Raw genomic sequence first — 19,739 nt, forward strand, 5'->3', positions numbered from 1 at the left:
TAAATGAGTCTTCATGAAAAAACATCAGCTATAGTAAAATTTGTTAAGCTGCACTAATTTTCAAAGAGATGACTGGTTACTAACATTTTACTCTTTTCCTAAGTCTTCCCCACAAGTGAAGAATCTGTACTGACATTTAAATCACAGGAGTAACAAAGGGAAGTTCTGAGCAGGGAGCAAAGGGACCAGCTGTTCAGCCATATGGCTCATGCAAAGACAGAGCACTGCAAATATTTTAATTCTGTAGAACAAGTTCCCTTTTTTCCTCTTAAAGTACCCATCTTCTCCCTCAAGGAGCTAAAAGAACCTGACAAATCTCTTTAGCCAGCATCTATATGACACATTTACTCAAAGCCTTTGGATGGGGTAGCTATTCCTCCTCAAATCTAGAAACATTAGACCTTCTTGTTTAAAATCTAAGACAAAAAGAGAAATTGAGACAAGGTGATCATACCAGTGAAGCCTTTTTCTCCCCCAGAGATACTTTAGAAATTCTTTATCTCTGCTGAGAATCCACATGTTTTATTTAAAGACACAGTCCTTAGGAGTTGGAACTTTTAAATATCTCTAGTTACCTGTAACACTGGTCTCTTCAACAACCAGAAAACACTTGATCCCCACAAATGCTTATGTTTCTAATAGTAATGATCATGAATGCCACCTGGGCATAGTCTATAAGAATGTAAAACAATATACCAAAAATATCTTTTACTTAAGCCTTCAAGCAGCTCAAAGAGTCCATTTTAACTTGTATAATCTATCCTAAGAACAAGACTTAATCAATGACCTGAGAATTAATACTAATGGATATGATACTACATTCCTCATTTTTTCATTATTAAGACTGTTAGCGGGGGCAGCTAGATGGCGCAGTGGTTAAAGCACCGGCCCTGGATTCAGGAGTACCTGAGTTCAAATCCGGCCTCAGACACTTAACACTTACTAGCTATGTGACCCTGGGCAAGTCACTTAACCCCCATTGCCCTGCAAAAAAAAAAAAAAAAGACTGTTAGCATTTCTGGGTACTCTCTGTATATGTGTGTGTGCACATGTATATATCACATACAAATAGGAAAGTAAATGAATACATTCAAAGGCACTCTTCAAACACTAGTTCATATAATAAACATAGACGGGGCAGCTAGGTGGCACAGTGGATAGAGCACCGGCCCTGGAGTCAGGAGTACCTAGGTTCAAATCCAGCCTCAGACACTTAACACTTACTAGCTGTGTGACCCTGGGCAAGTCACTTAACCCCAATTGCCTCACTAAAAAAAAAAAAAATAAGCATAGACGTGCACACACATTTCACACTATATTTTAATATAAAACTTTTTACGAATAAGTGCTTTCTCAATGTGTGCGTGATGGATTTAGTTTTCTAACGATTCACAAGAAATGAGTTTCACCTTCCCAGTGCAGCTGATCAGACACTGTATACTTCTTATACAAGAAGTTAAGACTGCCCTCAGAGAAAATGTCCACTATTCTTAGTTGGTAGGCGGTTTGCTTTAGCAGAGTGGGAGGGGAATTGAGGAACTGAGGAAGCAGCATAAGCATTCAGTCAGTAAAGACAAATGTGATGTGCAAAGTAAAACTGAAGGCATGTTTACTCATTAGCCATCTGGTACCTCTACCATTGCCAGGACATTCCAGGATACTTTCTTAGAGTGTTGATTAATTCTCATGGTTGTGCTAGTTTGGAACTCAGCTTCTACAAAGCACTGTTTGGAATACTCACATTTAAAGACCCTGAAGATAGCCTACAAGAAGAAAGTTTAGTGAATTCCTCAACTTTTACCCCTTCAAGGAGTCTCAGAAAAAATGCATTATGGTTATGAACATGTATGGCTGAGGGAGAGTGAGACTTGGCATCTGTGATTGTGCCAGAAGGGTAAGGAGCTTCCTCCAACCCTATTCCCACTCTACCATATGATACGAATTTTTTTCCATACTTTTTTTGTAAAATGTCACTTCAGCTACACTCATCTAGGCTGTCTGGACTTCCTAGGCTAGTCTGGGCCCAGTTTCCCAATGAAATTCTTATGCAATGTCTTCTTGAAGACTTCATTAAAAAAAAAAAAATCAGAAGCCAGACTATTGGCAAGCAAATAAAATTATTCATGCAAAATTACTCCAGAAAGAATCGCTGAAGATTCCTGAAGAATTTTTAGTGGCCATGCCCATTTTCTTGTTGCCAAAAGTTCATATTATACTGGTGAACATTTTATAAAACATTTTATTAAAACATCTTATAAGTTTGATGTGATTGTACATATATGACCTATATCAGAATGCTTTCTGTTTCAGGGAGGGGGGAGGGGAGAGAGAAAGGGAGAAAAATTTGGAACTAAAAATCTTATAAAAACAAATGTTGAAAACTATCTTTACATGTAACCAGAAAATAATAAAATGCTTTTATGATTTAAAAAAAAATATGCCCTGGGCAAGTCATTTAACCCTCATTGCCCCACAAAAAACAAAACAAAACAAAACAAACAAAAAAAATATGGTGTGTTCTGATGTGCTCTGCCCATGGAAAGCATCATCGAATGAACAAGTGAGGAACACTGGATACAGAGAATGGCATGCAATCTCTCCCCCAAGATATCTCTGAAGCTAGATCTGGATTTTCAAAACCATTATCCTGAAAAAAAAAACAAAAAACCTTTCCAGCCTTTTGCACACTTATCGATCATTGAAATATTCATCTAACAAAATAATAGCTAGCAAATACAGCACTTCAAAGTTTGCCAAGCATTTCGATCTCACAACACTGAGGTGAGTGCTATTATTATCATCCCCTTTTTACAGATAAGGAAACTGAGGCACAGAGGGGTTAAGTGACTTGTTCATAGTTGCACAAAAATCCAAGGTGAGATTAGAACTCAGAATTTCCTGAATTCAAATCCAGCACTCAATAGCACTGATGTGTCTACGAACATTCTTATTTTCCCCCCCAGTCTGAATTTTTTCAAGCCAGGCTTAAGCTGAACAACCAAAGCAAAGGAGTAAGAGCAAGCTGGATAAGGGAAGGAAAGGAGCTTCTTGGCTACGACTATAAGGGGTCTAAGGACCTTTGGAGAAATGTCAAGGGGTCTAGGAACCTGAATAGGGAAAAGAGGTACATCTTTATTTTCACTAACCTTTGGTTTCCTCTATAATACTGTGTATTTTATTTTATGCATTTAAAAATATTATTCTGGGCAAGGGTCTGTAGGCTTCACCAGACTGCCAAGGAACCATGACTCAAGAAAGGTTAAGAATCCCTGAAATAACCAGCAAAAGTCAAGAGAAAATAACACATTCACTTTATGAATTTGGCCTTGATAACAACAACCACTCCCATTTACCTGGACTAATGGAAAACTGGGAGTCACAACTACTTAACAACTCTTGAGCAAAGGGGCTAATTGTGGAGTGTGGGTGTTGGGAAATAGGCAGAGAAGGGCAGAGGCTGAATAAACAGCACATTCTTTTTTTTTTTAAATGAAAAAAAAATTTTTTTGGTGGGGCAATGGGGGTTAAGTGACTTACCCAGGGTCACACAGCTAAAAAGTGTCAAGTGTCTGAGGTCAGATTTGAACTCAGCTCCTCCTGAATCCAAGGCCAGTGCCTTATCCACTGCGCCACCTAGCTGCCCCACACATTCATTCAAAATAGTATGGGGGCAGCTAGGTGGCGCAGTGGATAGAGCACTGGCCTTGGAGTCAGGAGTACCTGAGTTCAAATCCAGCCTCAGACACTTAACACTTACTAGCTGTGTGACCTTGGGCAAGTCACTTAACCCCAATTGCCTCACTAAAAAAAAAAAAAAAAAAAGAAAGAAAATAGTATGAATTCAGGGGCAGCTAGGTGGCGCAGTATATAAAGCACCAGCCCTGTATTCAGGAGGACCTGAGTTCAAATTGTACCTCAGATACTTGACAATTACTAGCTGTGTGACCCTGGGCAAGCCACTTAACCTTCATTGCCCTGGAAAAAAAAAATAGTATGAATTCAGGGAACATCAAGATGATTTCTGTGTGCAAGAGGTCCTGTCAGAAGCAGAAGTCTTAAAAGGTAGGAATTTGCCATAATATTTGGGAATCTGGCTGAGAAAAAGATGTAATAAATTAAGACCTAAAGGACCACCTTGGAATACTGGGAAAAGGTAATCTTAGGAGAGGGAAGAGGGAGAAAGAGAGAATTAATTTCTGGCACTATCCAAGAATGTCCTAATGAGCCAATAGGAGTGGTCCTCTTGGCAAGAGCATCTCTAAAGTGGAGAAGAAGGGGTCACCAGACTCTCACAGCTGGAGAAGACACTAAAAGAAACCATATCTTCTTTCCCTCTAATTTCATATTTATCAAGCCACCTTCTGAGGTTAATTGTATTTTCCTTACTAGGGAATGCCATCCTCAGTCAACAGAAATTTTAAGACTTGGCTTCTAATTCCCAGTTTTGCCACTAATTAGTTTATGACCTTGGGCAAGGCACATCGTCATAGTAACTCACAAATGTGTTTCTAAAATATTTTAAGGTGTGTGAAATATTTTTTATATATTTTCATTCTCTCTGGGCCTCAGGTACATGGTGAATAGAAAGGTCAATGGCTTTAGAGACAAAACCTGAGTTCAAATCCTACCTCAACCACTCCTTACCTTTGAGACCTTGGGCAGGCGACTTCATCTCTCTCAGATTCAGTTTCCTCAACTGTAAAATGAGAGGACTGAACTATATCAGGAAGTCTTATGCCATGGCTCTCAGCTTATTTTTTAATAACTGAATTTCAATATAATTGGTTTTCTTTGAAACCCCATGTATTATTTTAGCCATGTAAAAACATTATTTTGAGAAAGAATCTATGTTTTACTAGACCTTTGCCAAGGAAGTCCATGACACCAAAACCATTAAGAACCCCTAGCTTACATGGTCTCTAAGATCCCTGGCTCAGTGTTGGGCCTTGGAGTCAGGAAGACCTGAGTTCAAATCCAGCCTCAGATACTTACTAGCTGTGTGACCCTGGGAAAGTCACTTAACCTGCTTGGTAAGCACTAGAGAAGGAAATGACAAACCACTTCAGTATCTTTGCCAAGAAAACCCCATGGATAGCATTGGCAAACTATGGTGCATGGGGTCACAAAAAGTCAGGCATGATTGAACAACGATAAGAGTCTCTTCATATGATCATAGAATTAGAACTAGAAAGGATCTTGGAGGCCATCTAATCCAACCATCTCATTTTCAAATGAGGAAACTGAGGCCCAGAGAGATAATAAGTGGCAGAGATAGGATTTGAACGCTGGTCCTCCTGAATCCAGGGCTGGTGCTTTATACACTGCGCCACCTAGCTGCCCCCTAAGCTAGATTTCTTGACTCCTGATCCAATCATCTTTCCACCAAGGTGTCATTCCTTCCAACTTCCTGTCAAATCAAGGAGAAAATGCTACTTTCTCTAACCCCAGTACCAGTGGAATAATTTCATTTCAGAAATCATATAATCATCACATAACTGTCACTGGGCCCCCAAATCTTCAGCTATCTAATGGCATTTCTTCCTGGGCCCCCATCACTCGCTCTTCATTCTCTATCTGAGCCTCCAAGGCTTCTCCTCTGCACTAGCGCCCAACAAGAACACAATACCACCATCCTTTGCTCTAGTAAGACGGTAGTGTTGTACAATAGAGATCAAAGCAAAAATTAGGGGCAGCTAGGTGGCGCAGTGGATAAAGCACTGGCCTTGGACTCAGGAGTACCCGAGTTCAAATCCAGCCTCAGACACTTGAAACTTACTAGCTGTGTGACCCTGGGCAAGTCACTTAACCCCAATTGCCTCAAAAAAAAAAAAAAAAAGCAAAAACTAAAAGCAGACAGCAAGTTGTAGGGCACAGGCTTCACTGCGGACTTTCCAGATCATTTAGTCTAATCCACCTAATTTTTGTTGTGGTTCAGGGTGTCCGTCATGTCAGACTCTCTGTGACCCCATTTGGAGTTTTCTTGGCAAAGATACGTGAGTACCTTCTCCAACTCATTTTACATATGAAGAACTGAAGCAAACAGGGTCAAGTGACTTACCCAGGGTCACACAGCTACTAAGTGTCTGAGGCTAGATTTGAACTCAAGAAGATGAGTCTTCCTGACTCCAGGCCTGGCATTCTATCCACTGCACCACCTAGTTGCCCCTAATTTTAGGAATGAGGAAACTGAAGCTCAAAAAAATGGAATGATTTGCCTGAGATCACAAAGGTGGCAATAATAATAGCTAGCACTTACAAAGCCTTTCAAGTTTGACAAGTGTTTTTCATACATCATCTCACTGGATCTTCAAAACAACCCCGTGAAACAAGAGTTCTTATTATCTCCATTTTAAAGATGAGACAACTGATACATAGAGAGGTTAAGTGACTTGCCCAGAGTCCCCTGGGTAAGAAATGTTTGAGGAGGAGTCAGACACAGTCTTCTTGACTCTTTCCCACACTCACCATGTCACCTAGCCTACTAGTAACAAGGTCATCTTTGAACACAGATCACAGGATTCTCATTTTAGAACCATGTAGTTCAATCTCCTTGTTTTACACATGAGGAAAGTGGGGTACAAATTAGCAACTTACCCAAGGTCACATAGGTAATAAGTGGCAAGACCAGGGGATTTCAACAAGGTCCTCAAATTCTAGAGCCAGCACTCATTGCACTGTACTATCATGACCCTATCACCCCTGCACATCACACTACCTGGCAGCATGCACCATGGCATACTCATAACCAAGAAGGAAGAAGGCATAATACTAGGAGTTTCAGACAGTTTTTATGCCAGCTGATTTCCAAGTAAGTGACTGTTAAGCAACTATTTAGTGGTACTCATATTATTATTTGGGGGGGAGGGGAAGCAATGGGGGTTAAGTGACTTGCTCAGGGTCACACAGCTATCACTCCTGAATCCAGGGCTGGTGCTTTATCCACTGCACCACCTAGCTGCCCCGGTACTCATATTATTTTGATGATCTGGGTGCCTATCCACAAAGCAACCTGAAGGAAATCTACAGGGAAATTCCATGTATTAGAAATATTACTTTTGCTAAAAACACCACTTTCTCTCAGTCTTTCCTTTCTTTCAAGTGCTACTAACAACCAGATTTGTTTCTTTGGGGGGGGAGGGGAGAGAGGCAATTGGGGTTAAGTGACTTGCTCAGAATCACACAGCTAGTGTTTGAGGCTGCATTTGAACTCAGGTCTTCCTGACTTCTGGCCCAGTGCCCTATCTACTGGACCACCTAGCTGCCCCCAGACTTGTTTCAAGTGGTCATTCTCTTTCCCTACACAGCAACTGTAACAATTTGGGAATGTTAAAATTCTGCCCTTTAAATCTGAGACTCAACAGACAGCAAATCCATAAATCTGAGTAATCACTGTGTGATTCAACATTCCTGCAGGAAAAACAGGAGCATTTAAACTTAATGTTGCACTTAGATGATTGATCAATGCCCAGAAGCAGTCTTGTAGGCAGTTACCATTTGGAGAAACAAAGACACTCAAAAAAAAACCCCAGGGCAAACAAGAGCTAATCATTTGATTCTTTGTTGTAACACTGTCGAAAAATCTCAGTATAGAAAATGTTTTTATGATTTTAAATCAGAAAAGGAAGGAAATGCCAGGCAAGTCACTTTTTATCCCCCAAACTCTAGTTTTGTTCCTAGTCTGTTTACAAATGAATTAAAATGTTCTATTTAAAACAATTGGCCAATTACCTCTAGGAATCACTCCAAGTAATGGCCTCAAACAACAATATTTTAAGTCACTCCGCCATCCTTTTCAGCGGCTCACCACTCTTAAAAAAAAAAAAATTCCAACAACAGAATGTTTAGTTTCCCAAGAACTTATGGGGGCAGCTAGATGGCGCAGTGGATAGAGCACCAGCCCTGGAGTCAGGAGTACCTGAGTTCAAATCTGGCCTCAGACACTTAACACTTACTAGCTGTGTGACCCTGGGCAAGTCACTTAACCCCAATTGCCTCACTAAAAAAAAAAAAAAAGAACTTATGAAAGGGGAAAAAAATCCCAGCAATTTATTTAGCACCTACTATATACCAGGCACTCCAGTTAAGCTCTCTACAAATATTACCTCATTTGAACCTCACAAGGACTCTGGGAGATAGCTACTATATCTCCATTTTACAGTTGCAGAGCCAGGTAGTGCTTAAGTAACTTGCCCATACACAGACAGTAACTGTCTGCAGTCAAATTTGAACTCAGGTCCTCCGGAGACTGCAGGACAAGAACTCACCCATAGAATCTACACCTTCTGAAAAGCAGAAACCTTTCATTATTTACTCTCCTCCTATGTAACCTTGCCAAAACCAAACAAGAGGTCACAGAATTTAATAAAAAAACTTATCTTCAACATCTAAATAAGGAAGTCAGAAGACTGGACTTGAGCCCATAGGACAAGGTCTAATGAAAAATTTTACTCATTTTTTTCCCCTTTTTTTTTTTTTAAACATCTCATTTTAACTAGAACTCTGAACGTCTTTCACCTACTCTTTTCTTAACGGGAGGGTGGCAAAAGTGACAGTTACTTAACATGGTAAGGAAGGAGAAATGGTGTGCATGGGTGATATGAGAAGTAATAGTTCTTAATGATGTCATTGTAGTTGAAAACTTTCCTGAGAGACTGAAGCTTAAGAATTATAGTCTTCTACAAGCAGCTCTGAAGGACATCACCTGTTTTAAAGTTAACACATTGTCCTTTTCTCCTCATACTTCACAACTTGAGATAAGCATCTTTATAGTTCTAAAGATTCTGGAGAATCTCTTACCTCAACATTCAAGAGCCTTAATGAGACTGTTAGAATCGCTTTATCTATAATTATGTCTCTTATTTTGGAAAATTATTCTATACATTCACTTCAAGGAGTGCTTAAATTATACAGTCAGAGGGCTGTAATGTCCTTGTTCGTACAAGTATAACTATTACAGATCCATGGTTAAGAAAAATGCATTGTAAAAAAGAAAACTAACCCTATTCCACATTTTTGGTCTTCCATGACAACTCAATATACCTTATAAAATTCTATTTGCTTTTAAAAAGGAGTTAAATATATATAGACACCTTTCAATAAAATTCAAGAATAAAAACGAGCCTCCTACCTTTGTTCTTCCATCCCAGGCCAAATTATTCCTAACATGAAAACTTGTTTGGACAGCATAATGCAAGATGAATATCAAAATCCCTATCCAAGGAAACATGTTACCAGCTGCCATTTTCCCCAGGGTGATTAAAGGAAAAGAGAGTATGTTAATAAAGACTCAAGAGGCACATTACACTCCCACCCCCTTCCTAAACTAACCCATTTTCTATGGAAAACCGAAAGCCTAAGTGATAAACCCGGACGAATACCAGTAAATGATGACCGAGTCTGATTAGAATCTTTTCTAGATAGACTGCACCCTCTTTTCTTGAACACGATCAGAGTCAGTAACTGTTGGACTGCTTCCAGGTGTTTATTTGGATGTGAAGAGAAGTTTGCTCCACAAGGCAGGCTTCACAGCAATGCTGGTGATGCTGACGTAAGATACCAGGCTGTGGGAACCCTAATTGGCCTAGAAGTTAGACGTTTATCCTTGGGTTTTGTTTTTTGTTTTTCCTGTGCTACTAGCGAGAGGCACAATTAAGAGGGCAAAAAGGTAATAAGGAGTCCCTGGAGTTTGTTGTTATAAAAGCAGGAGTGCAAGACTGGCGTCCGAGTTTAATTTCTTCTTGGAAAAAGACAATTGGAAAGGGGTAGGTAGCTCCACTGTTCGGGAGGTCATCTGACATATTGTTAGACACACTCACACATGACATCGGTGACGAGGTAGCCTTCCTGCCCTCGACACTAAAGCTTCCTTCTGTGGCAACGTGAAACAACTCAAATGGGGATTTCTTAAAACGTGTTTAAGAGACGTACTTCCCTTTTCAATGGTCCTTATCTACTTTGGACACAGTTAAGGAAGAAACCTGTTGTCCCCTCTAGTAACTGGAGAAATGCAAACAGATGAAGCTTCCGAGGACACGCGGCTAAGCCGGGAAAGGCGGCAGCAGGGGCATTTGAGTCCCTGGCGCCAACATCTTCCGCTCCCCGGGCCCCGGAGGACAATGGCAAGCAGCGCGTCCGCTGGGCTTCCTAACAGGTTCCAAGATGGGCACGACGTCACCTGGCCGAGAGGCCCCTACCTGTCGGTACAACCGGAGCCCACCGATGATTTGGGCTCCACGGATCCGAGGGCGAGAGCGGGTGGGCGGGCAGAATGAGAAGGGAAGAACTGAAGCAGAAGGCGGGACTGGGAGAGAGGGGCCATCGCTTCACCCTGCGCCCAACCCCAGGAGTGGAGCTAGATGTGCAACCTCTGGCCCGGCTCAAGCAGAGGCAAGCAGCTCCCCCACCACCCACCGCCCACGGCCACCACTGGCTGCAGCCCGGATCTCCCCCGCCCCCACTCCCCGGGGTCCGGTGGGACAATGTCTCCGACCCCCTAGACTGACGCAGGTGAAGCTTCCCAGTGCACCACCCGGTCCGGCGTTCCCCTGGGGGTGTAGAGGAGGAGGAGCCCGGAGAGCGACCCCGAGGAGGGGGACGAGGGAAGCGACGAGAAGGGGAACGACAATCACTTACCCAGGGCGGAGCCCGCCTCCAAGGCGGGAGACAGCTGGTAGCCATCCGAGCTGCCCCAAGCGCCGGGGGTCGTGGCGAGTCCCAAGGGAGCCATCGGCGCTTCCCCTTCGCGCTCCTGCCCCGGGCAGCCAGGTCCCCAGTCCCAGCAGCTCCCCGACTGCGGGTGGTACAGCCGACCCGCGCTCCCCGCTCCGCCTTTCACCCGGCGCAGAGTCCCGCCTGTCCCGCCCGGCTCCGCCCCGCCCCGCCTCTTCGAGCCCGCCCGCTTCCTCTCCAAACCGGGTCCGGGCCCGCCTCCCAGCCAGGCCCCGCGCGGGAGCCCGGAGGCAAGAGCGCGCCCCTCCGGCTGCGGCGCGAGTCCCGCGGGGCCTGGGGTGGGGGGGCTGAGCGCCGCCCCGACCCTCCCAATGAGGGCGGGGGGTACGGGAAGAGGGCTGCGGAACCAACCCGGGCGGCCGGAGTGACCACAGCTGAACCTCGTAACCTTCCCAACCCGCCCGGGTCCCGAAGGCTTTCCTTCCCTCCCGCGTGGTAGCTGGGAAGTTGCTCCGAGCACTGGAAGCATATCCCTTTTTAAGCTGTGCGCAGCCAGCCTCTGTGCTTTCCCAGGGACTTTGGCTGCTCCCTTCCTGGCTTGGGGCCCAGAAAAGAGGCCTTCTGCCTTTCTGAGCCCTGTTTTAAAAACTGAGATAGAAGAGCATACGAACTAACTGCACTGATTTGGTTTGGGAGCTGGCCTGCGGCTCCTTTGGAAAATGCCTTTGAAGGCTTCTTGAAACTTGGGTTTCTAGTGGTGTGCCTTCATGTAAATAGGGTACAGGTAGCTGTACAAATGCTAATTAGCCATTACCCTCCTGGAGCAATCGTCACTAATGTGAACTAGCTCTTCATCATCAATGTTTACAGGGTTTAGTGCTTTCCTCTGTGGGTGCTCTGCCCTGCCCTGGTGAGTGGATCTGGCTCAGACCTTTGGGAATTTACAATTAAAAATAATGGCTAGGGGGCAGCTAGATGGCTTAGTGGATAAAGCACTGGCCCTGGATTCAGGAGGACCTGAGTTCAAATCCAACCTCAGCAGCTAGGTGGGGCAGTGGATAGAGTGCCTAGCCTGGAGTCAAGAAGGCTTCTCTTCCTGAGTCCAGACACTTACTAGCTATGTGACCCTAGGCAAGTCACTTAACCCCCATTGCCTGGCCAAAAAAAAAAAAATAATGGCAAGATTAGGGCACTTGAAAGAGACAAACCTTAAAGAAAAAAACCTAGTTATATGTGTGAAAAATATACATGCCTATGTATATACACATACACATTGTGATGTTTAAAATCTAAATTGTGGTCACCTTAAATTAGAAGCTTTAGCACCAGTCCTTGGGCATTAAACATTTATTAAAGCATACAGATATTCCCATGGAGTTCAAAAAGTTAAGAAAAAAAGCCTATTTAGCCTAGAGTTCCAGCCTGGTCTGATTCTTCCTCAAATCCTCTGCCACAAGCCTGCTTCAGTCTCGAACTATCTCCAGCAAACTGATTGTGGAAGCTTTTTATAGGTCTGGAACAGAGGCGGACCTTACACAGTGCTTCAAGCTGATTGGTTGGTGTCATCCAAATTCATTGGTTCTGAAAGTGTTCTCACAATCCAGTTAACCTGAAGTAGGCTAATCAGCAGTTAATCACTCTCACTTGATTCAATCAGTCTAGATTAATCTCCAGGTGGGTCTTTGAGTATCTGCTAAATCTCATTATTTCATCACATTCCCCCCTTTGTTTCTTCTAGGAACAGGTGTTCCTTGATGAAACAGTAAAAAAACTAATTAAGTCTTTGGAAGTCTTTTCTCAGTTCTCTTGTCTTCTTGGAGTGGTAAGATGTCATCAGGAGGAAGCTGGATTCTGGTCTGGAAGGCTGGATTCTTCTTCTTTAACTGTTTGAATTGCTGGATTTTTTACTAAACCTTAGCATAGCATTGTCAATGATCACATTTAATACATTCCATTACATTCCCTCCTTTGTATAATAGAGGGTAATCAGCAGTTAATCACTCTCACTTGATTCAATCAGTCTAGATTAATCTCCAGGTAGGTCTTTGAGTTTCTGCTAAATCTCATTATTTCATCACAACATATATATATATCTTGCTTGTTCGTTTAGCTGTTTTTCAGTCATGTCTGACCAGTTCCGGGATTTCCTTGGCAAAGATACTGGGATCGTTTGCCATTTCTTTCTCCAACTTATTTTACAGATGAGTAACTTAACAGGGTTAAGTGACTTGCCCAAGGTCACATAGCTAGTAAGTATCTGGACTCAGGAAGAGAAGCCTTCTTGACTCCAGGCTGGGCACTCTATCCACTGCCCCACCTAGCTGCCCTTCATATATACATAAGTGTGCGTGTGTCTATGTGTTTACATGTACATATGTATATATACACATATATGTATAGATAGGTCGATAGATATAGATAGATACACATATACATGTATGTGTCTATATGAATATATGTGTGTGTCCCTATACGTTGAAAGGGCGGCTGGTAGCCACTACATTTTCTGGTTGGTTCTGCTAAATGATACACAAAAGGGTTTCATATTTCCAGTGTGAAATTTAATTTAAAAATACATTTATTTTGGAATTTATTTAAGAATATATTGTCAGCTTACGGTTAGAGAAGGCAGCATGATGTCATGGAAGGAATACTGGATTTTGAGTCAGGACCTGGGTAGAATCTGGCTCTGCTCCTGTGTGATATTGGGCAAATCCCTTCACTTCTCAAGAACTTATTCTCATTTGTCAGAGGCAAGTTAAGGCTAAGCCTGGTAGGAGAAGCCTTGTAAGCCATTTGAATCTCCATACCAAGTTCTGTTCCAATATCATGATGGAAGAAGGAAGGACAGAGGAGAGGTTGCCTAATTAAGGGGCAAAGGGGCCCAGTTCCCATTAGAGAGATGGAGATTCATTTTTTTTTTCAGGACAATGGGGGTTAAGTGACTTGGCCAGGGTCACACAGCTAGTAAGTGTCAAGGGTCTGAGGCCGGATTTGAACTCAGGTCCTCCTGAATCCAGGGCCAGTGCTTTATCCACTGTGCCACCTAGCTGCCCCTGGAGATTCAATCTTTAAAAAAAAAAAAAATAGGGCTGAGGTAGGGGATTTCTGAGGTCCAGTCTAATCAAGTAAGTATTTAATTAATTAATTAATTAATAAGCACCTATTAATATGCTGAAGATAACAAATACAAAAGTGAAACAAGTCCTGCTTCTAGGAGCTTATGTTCTAATAGGGATGGTCTCATCATCCTGTAAGATCTCAGTAGCCTTGGTACTAGGCCTCATTGACTCTGCCTCTATGATTGGAGGGTGGGACCATGAACTCCAAACCTCCTCCATTTAAGCAGAGAGCCCAGCTCAGTGCTCTCATTTTTCACCTGTCTGTGCTGCTTTAGGACTTCCCTGACTGACTTGTCCACCATGCCCCCCCACCCCCAGCTACCTTCTCCTCTCTTTCACTCCCTCCCATCCCCAACTTTCAGGTTCCTTCTTTTTCGGGAGGTGGAGTTGGGTAGTATTTCCCCATTTGGTTATAAGCCTTTTCAGGGAAAAGACAGCTTTTTTTTTGTATATGTATATCCAGTTCTTAGCACAAAGCCTGGCACATACTAGGCATTTAATATTTACTGACTATTAAATAAGTAAATTCAGGAACAGCTAACAACTAGGGAGAATAAGGAAATGCTTCTTCATTTGATGAAGTAGGAGCTTCTGGTTCTAATTGTGTAAATACATGACTTAAGTTGCTTTTTCGGATAGAATGGGGTCTCATTATATGACATTGGAATGTTAAGTGAGGGCCTAAATTCAAAAGATATATATTTGTCTTCTTAGGGAGTAGATATAATCACAAAAAATATTTCGAAATCTTTTACCAATTACACTGATACATATATTACCAGTTAGATAGTGTGATGGGAGTAAACCAGCCTATACATGTAATTAGAATGGAATCTACTTTCCTTTTCATGACTGATAAGGACATTGTGTTTTTCATACAGTAGGTATTTAAATATTGCTGACTGATATGTTAGCCTGATCTTACTTCACAAAAACCACTGTGGAAATTCAGGAGCATGTTAAAGAAAGAGTTACATGTGGATTCTCAAGATGAAAAATGCTTGGGATCCCTGAGACTAGACTATAGAATGAAGTGATTTTATGAGTTGTAGTAAGAAAATGCCATAACACCTTTGAAAAATTTTTTTAATTTTAAAAATTGGATTTTAGAGTGGAAACAACTTTTATCCCTCCTGCCTTGGGTTGGCATTAACATTGAAAAGAGACAGTGGGGAGCAGCTAGGTGTCGCAGTGGATAGAGCACTGGTCCTGGATTCAGGAGTACCTGAGTTCAAATCCGGCCTCAGACACTTGACACTTACTAGCTGTGTGACCCTGGGCAAGTCACTTAACCTCCATTGCCCCCCCCCAAAAAAGAGACAGTGGAGGGGGGGGCATCGAGATAGCACAGTAGATGGATCACCTGCCCTGGATTCAAGAGGACCTGAGTTCAAATTCGGCCTCAGACCCTTGACACGTACTAGCTGTGTGACCCTGGGCAAGTCACTTAATCCCAATTGCCTCACCAAAAAAAAAGAAAGAAAAGAGACAGTGCATCTTTTAAATAAGCTACCTATAACTGTACCACCTCTGGTCCTCTGGAAATGAGATTGATACTCTAATTGTAACTGAAATGTCATATGTAGATTTCTCTTTAATTACACATTATCCCTTATACCTGAGTTTGTACACTATTCAAAATAGAAGGGATGGATGCTTTCCATCTCCAGAGAAAGAATTAATGGAGTCTGAATGCAGATCAAATCATATTTTTTCTTTGCTTTCTTTATCTTTCTTGGGTTGTTTTTTGTTTGTTTTGATCTGTGTTTCTTTCACAACATGACTAAGGTAGAAATGTTTGCAAGACTGCACATGTATAACCTATATCAAATTGATTGCCTTCTCAATGGGGGTGAAGGGGCATTGAGAAAAGGAGAGAATTTGGGATTCAAAATTTTTCAAAAAATGAATGTTAAAGATTATTTTTGCATGTCATTGAACGAAAAATAAAGTCATGGATGATTAAAAGAAGAAGAAGAAGAAGAAGAAGAAGAAGAAGAAGAAGAAGGAGAAGAAGGAGAAGAAGGAGAAGAAGGAGAAGAAGGAGAAGAAGGAGAAGAAGGAGAAGAAGGAGAAGAAGGAGAAGAAGAAGAAGAAGAAGAAGAAGAAGAAGAAGAAGAAGAAGAACCCTTGCTCTAAATCTATTATCCCATGACATACTACAGGAAAAACTGAACATCCCTATTTATCTTAAGAATTTTGCTATAGGGGGCGGCTAGGTGGCGCAGTGGATAAAGCACCGGCCCTGGATTCAGGAGTTCCTGAGTTCAAATCCGGCCTCAGACACTTGACACTTACTGGCTGTGTGACCCTGGGCAAGTCACTTAACCCCATTGCCCCATTAAAAAAAAAAAAAAAGAATTTTGCTATAAACAAAACCAAAAGACAAAAAGACATTGTAACTGAATGGAAGGCCTGCCATTATTTTATCATAAAACCTAAATGTGAGTGCTTTAATGTAGGTAATAGTTCCCTTTGGGATTCTAAAACCTGAACACCATCAAATATTTCTCTTCTGGGGAAAGAAGATCAAGACCACAAAGAACAGTTGGGTTTTTTTTTTCTTTCTTAAGTGGATTTTGCAGATGGTACCTCTAAAACCTAGAAACATTAATCAATCACCACTTCTCTGATATAATTATTTTCACAATTATTGTCATTTTTTGCCTAAAATAGCCCTTTTATAATTTGATTTTTTCCAATTTATTTCTATAACCCTTAGGCATAAAAAGTAGCTTTTTTGTTTTTCTTGCTTTGGTACATTTTATTTATGGAAAAAATTGAACAGAAACGTTAATAGCAACTTGTTTCACAAATTTATGCAAAAAGAATATCCTGGGACAGGTAGGTGGCACAGTGGATAAAGCACCAGTCCGGGATTCAGGGGGACCTGAGTTCAAATCCAACATCAAAAACTTGACACTTACTACATGTGTGATCTTGGTCAAGTCACTTAACCCTCATTACCCTGAAAAAATAAATTAATAAATAGATAGATAAATAGATAAATGGCTGGGTAAATAAATTGATGAATAGATGGATAAATGAATAAATAAATTTTTTTAAAAAAAGAATATCCTTATTTCAAGGTAGCTTCCACAGGAATTTAGTTAATCATTGCTCTCAGTGCCAGCCTTCTTATTTTCCACTGGGTGGCTTAGGTGCTAATTTTCAATGCTATCTTTCAAATAAGGGAGACTCAGTTGAGCTTTACTTTAATTACTGTTAAAAATACCTCCACAAATATTCTCTACTGGCTTTCTCTTTTCTTGTTGTGTTTCAGAGAAGAAATAAAGGCCTAAATGATGCCATTATGGACTCACTAGGAAACATGCATTCTCTAAAAATACATCAGCAGTGGAATTTTTAGCTTGTTTGACATTTTGCAAAACCCAGAGTAATTTTCACAGTCAAATCAACTCATCAAGTACTTATTGAAGGCCTCCTATATGCCTAGCACTGTGCTGAACAGAGTGAGATGGTGCTAAAGTAGAATGTACTGACCTTGTCCAAGGTGGCATTGTAAATCTAAGCAGGGTAAAAAGAAGACTATAAAATAATACAAGCATATGCTGCAGCAGAAGGAGCATAAAACTGGGAGTAAAAAGACCTATAGGCTAGTCATTTGGTGTCACGTTCGCCTAGATCTCCTTACTTATAAAATAAAAGTATTGGACTACTTGGTGTCTAAGATCTATCCAGTTCTGTTCTGAGTCCAATATCCTAATAGATAATCAAGTGGTAGATTCGTGGAACAGAATGGATATTTTAGTGGATAGGAATTCAAGAAGATCATTGTAGACTAAAGTAGCCAAGGAAAGCTTCATAAAGGAGGAGGACTTTGAAAGAAGTGTGGAACTGGGATTGGTGCTAAGAGGGAAGAGATTAGTCTAAACGAAGGGAATGACATGAACCAAGGTACATAGCAGGAATTTTAAAGATGTATGTTGTAGAGGTCCAGTCTCTGTCCCTACCCCTATAATATATAGCACAAGATAAATGCTCCATAAATAAGTAAATGTGTTATATTTACATATACTATGTATTATATATATAATATAAAATACATGAAGGATCTGTAATGACAGCATCACCATGAGGAAACTCCCTGTGGGGGAACTCCCTTCGCCATTTAGATTATATACCCTCTGTGAGTCTAAAGCAATTATCTGAAGTATAGAGAGCTCAAATGAGTTGCACAGGGTTTTGTAATTAGTAAATACCAAAGGTGGAACTTGAACCTAAGTCTTCCTGATTCTTAAATCCAGAATACTGTCTATTATGCCCATTACCCCTATATTCAATGACCGTAAAAATGGTGTTGCTCATTTAGTGATGTAGAGAGTAAAGCAAAAAAACTGATCTGTGAGTAAAATGGGTATTTTAGACTGTTGGTACCTGGGAATTCAGTAGGAAGGAATGATTAATTTGGTAAAGAAGAACTAGTGAATATAGAGCTTTGAATGCCAGACAAACTGGGTCATGAACTTTCAGTGATTTTATTACATTATACTTTATATGCATTATGCTATACATCATATCATATATTGTACATTATTCCTTCCTTCCTTTCTTTCCTTTCCTTCCTTCCTTCTTTCCTTTCCTCCTCTTCCTCCTCCTCTTTTCTTCTTCTTCTTCTCTCTGGCCCCGCCCCTTGACAGGGCTAACAAGAGAATTTGTGCGTGTGTATAATACTATACATTATACCATATGTAATATACTATATATAATATAACATACACATTATATATAATTAATTATCATTGGCATTATACTTTTTCCCAATGATAGTAGGAGTCAATTTTCATTATTTGATTAAATGTTTCCCACATACAATCAGGATACTCCTTCAGAGTAGAAATACTATTCTGGTCAGTGAATCAAAGCAATCCAGTTTTGTTTAAATGGTGTTTTAAAAGTTGGTATTTCCAGGAGCAGCTAGATGGCACAGTGGATAAAGCACTGGCCCTGGATTCAGGAGATCCTGAGTTCAAATCCGGACTCAGACACTTGACACTTACTAACTGTGTAACCCTGGGCAAGTCACTTAACCCTCATTGACCCACTCAAAAAAAAAAGTACTTTAAAAGTTGGTATTTATGACTGGTGTCTAGTTTACCTCTAGTTCACACCTTGTTGTTGTATCACTGATACAGGTCTTTAAGATTTCCATTTCCAGTGACCACAAAAACAACAACAACAACAACAACAACACTATTTCCCTCTGATGTCTGGAGTGTAGCACTGGTGTTGCTCTCTAGGAAACCAAACAGCCAACAGGTGACTGAAATGTGAAATTAAAGCATTGAGGGCCATTGCTCCCTGATGAGAAACACTACAAATTAAAAGATCCCTACACATGCAGGATGTTATTGTTATTAGCATTATTTTGTGGAACCTCATGACCTATACCCCCTACACAAAGGGCTAGACAGCCTCAAACAGCATTGATATAGGTATGGGATGGAAAACAAAAAGTATTCCCCAATCTCATGGAGTAATAAGACACACAAAAAGAAGCTTAAAAACAGGAGGAAGGCAGGGATAGGGAAGAGAAGGAACCATGGGAAAATGGTGGACAAGTCACTCAGAGAAATTCTAACATAATGGAGCCATGTGAGAAAGAAGTCTGAGCAGAGCCCTCTCCTTAAGTGGAGTTCAGGACCCCACCTTCCAATCAGGGAAGCATAGGGTAGTGATAAGGTTCTAGGTTAATGGGATCTTACAGGTTGATATGGTTAGCCTAGTAATTAGCTTCCTGGCACTTAGTGGAGAAATCAGAGAATTCCCAAGTTCCCTTGGTCCCTTCCTTTCACTCAGCAGCAGAGCAAGAGGTTAGGTGTGTTCTGGTACTGCCAAGATAGCTTCTTACCACACACCAAGGAACACATCATCTCCCAGAAATGAACATAGGAAAACAAGTTTCCAGGTTGTCTCAAAGAAACTTAC

At 41.3% G+C, this 19,739-nt stretch overlaps 1 protein-coding gene across 1 annotated transcript in view; it reads right to left on the reverse strand.

Annotated features, from left to right (window-relative positions):
- RELL1 (RELT like 1) overlaps positions 1-11,212 on the reverse strand; it is a 69,658-nt gene extending 58,446 nt beyond the window's left edge. The window contains exon 1 of the mRNA XM_043971931.1: positions 10,633-11,212. Coding sequence (XP_043827866.1) covers positions 10,633-11,197 — 565 coding nt within the window. The 5' untranslated portion in view covers positions 11,198-11,212. The remainder of the gene's footprint in view (positions 1-10,632) is intronic.
- Between the last annotated feature and the right edge of the window lie 8,527 nt (positions 11,213-19,739).

Source organism: Dromiciops gliroides, chromosome 6 (genome assembly GCF_019393635.1).
Source record: "Dromiciops gliroides isolate mDroGli1 chromosome 6, mDroGli1.pri, whole genome shotgun sequence".
In the NCBI taxonomy this organism is placed as follows: Eukaryota; Metazoa; Chordata; class Mammalia; order Microbiotheria; family Microbiotheriidae; genus Dromiciops; species Dromiciops gliroides.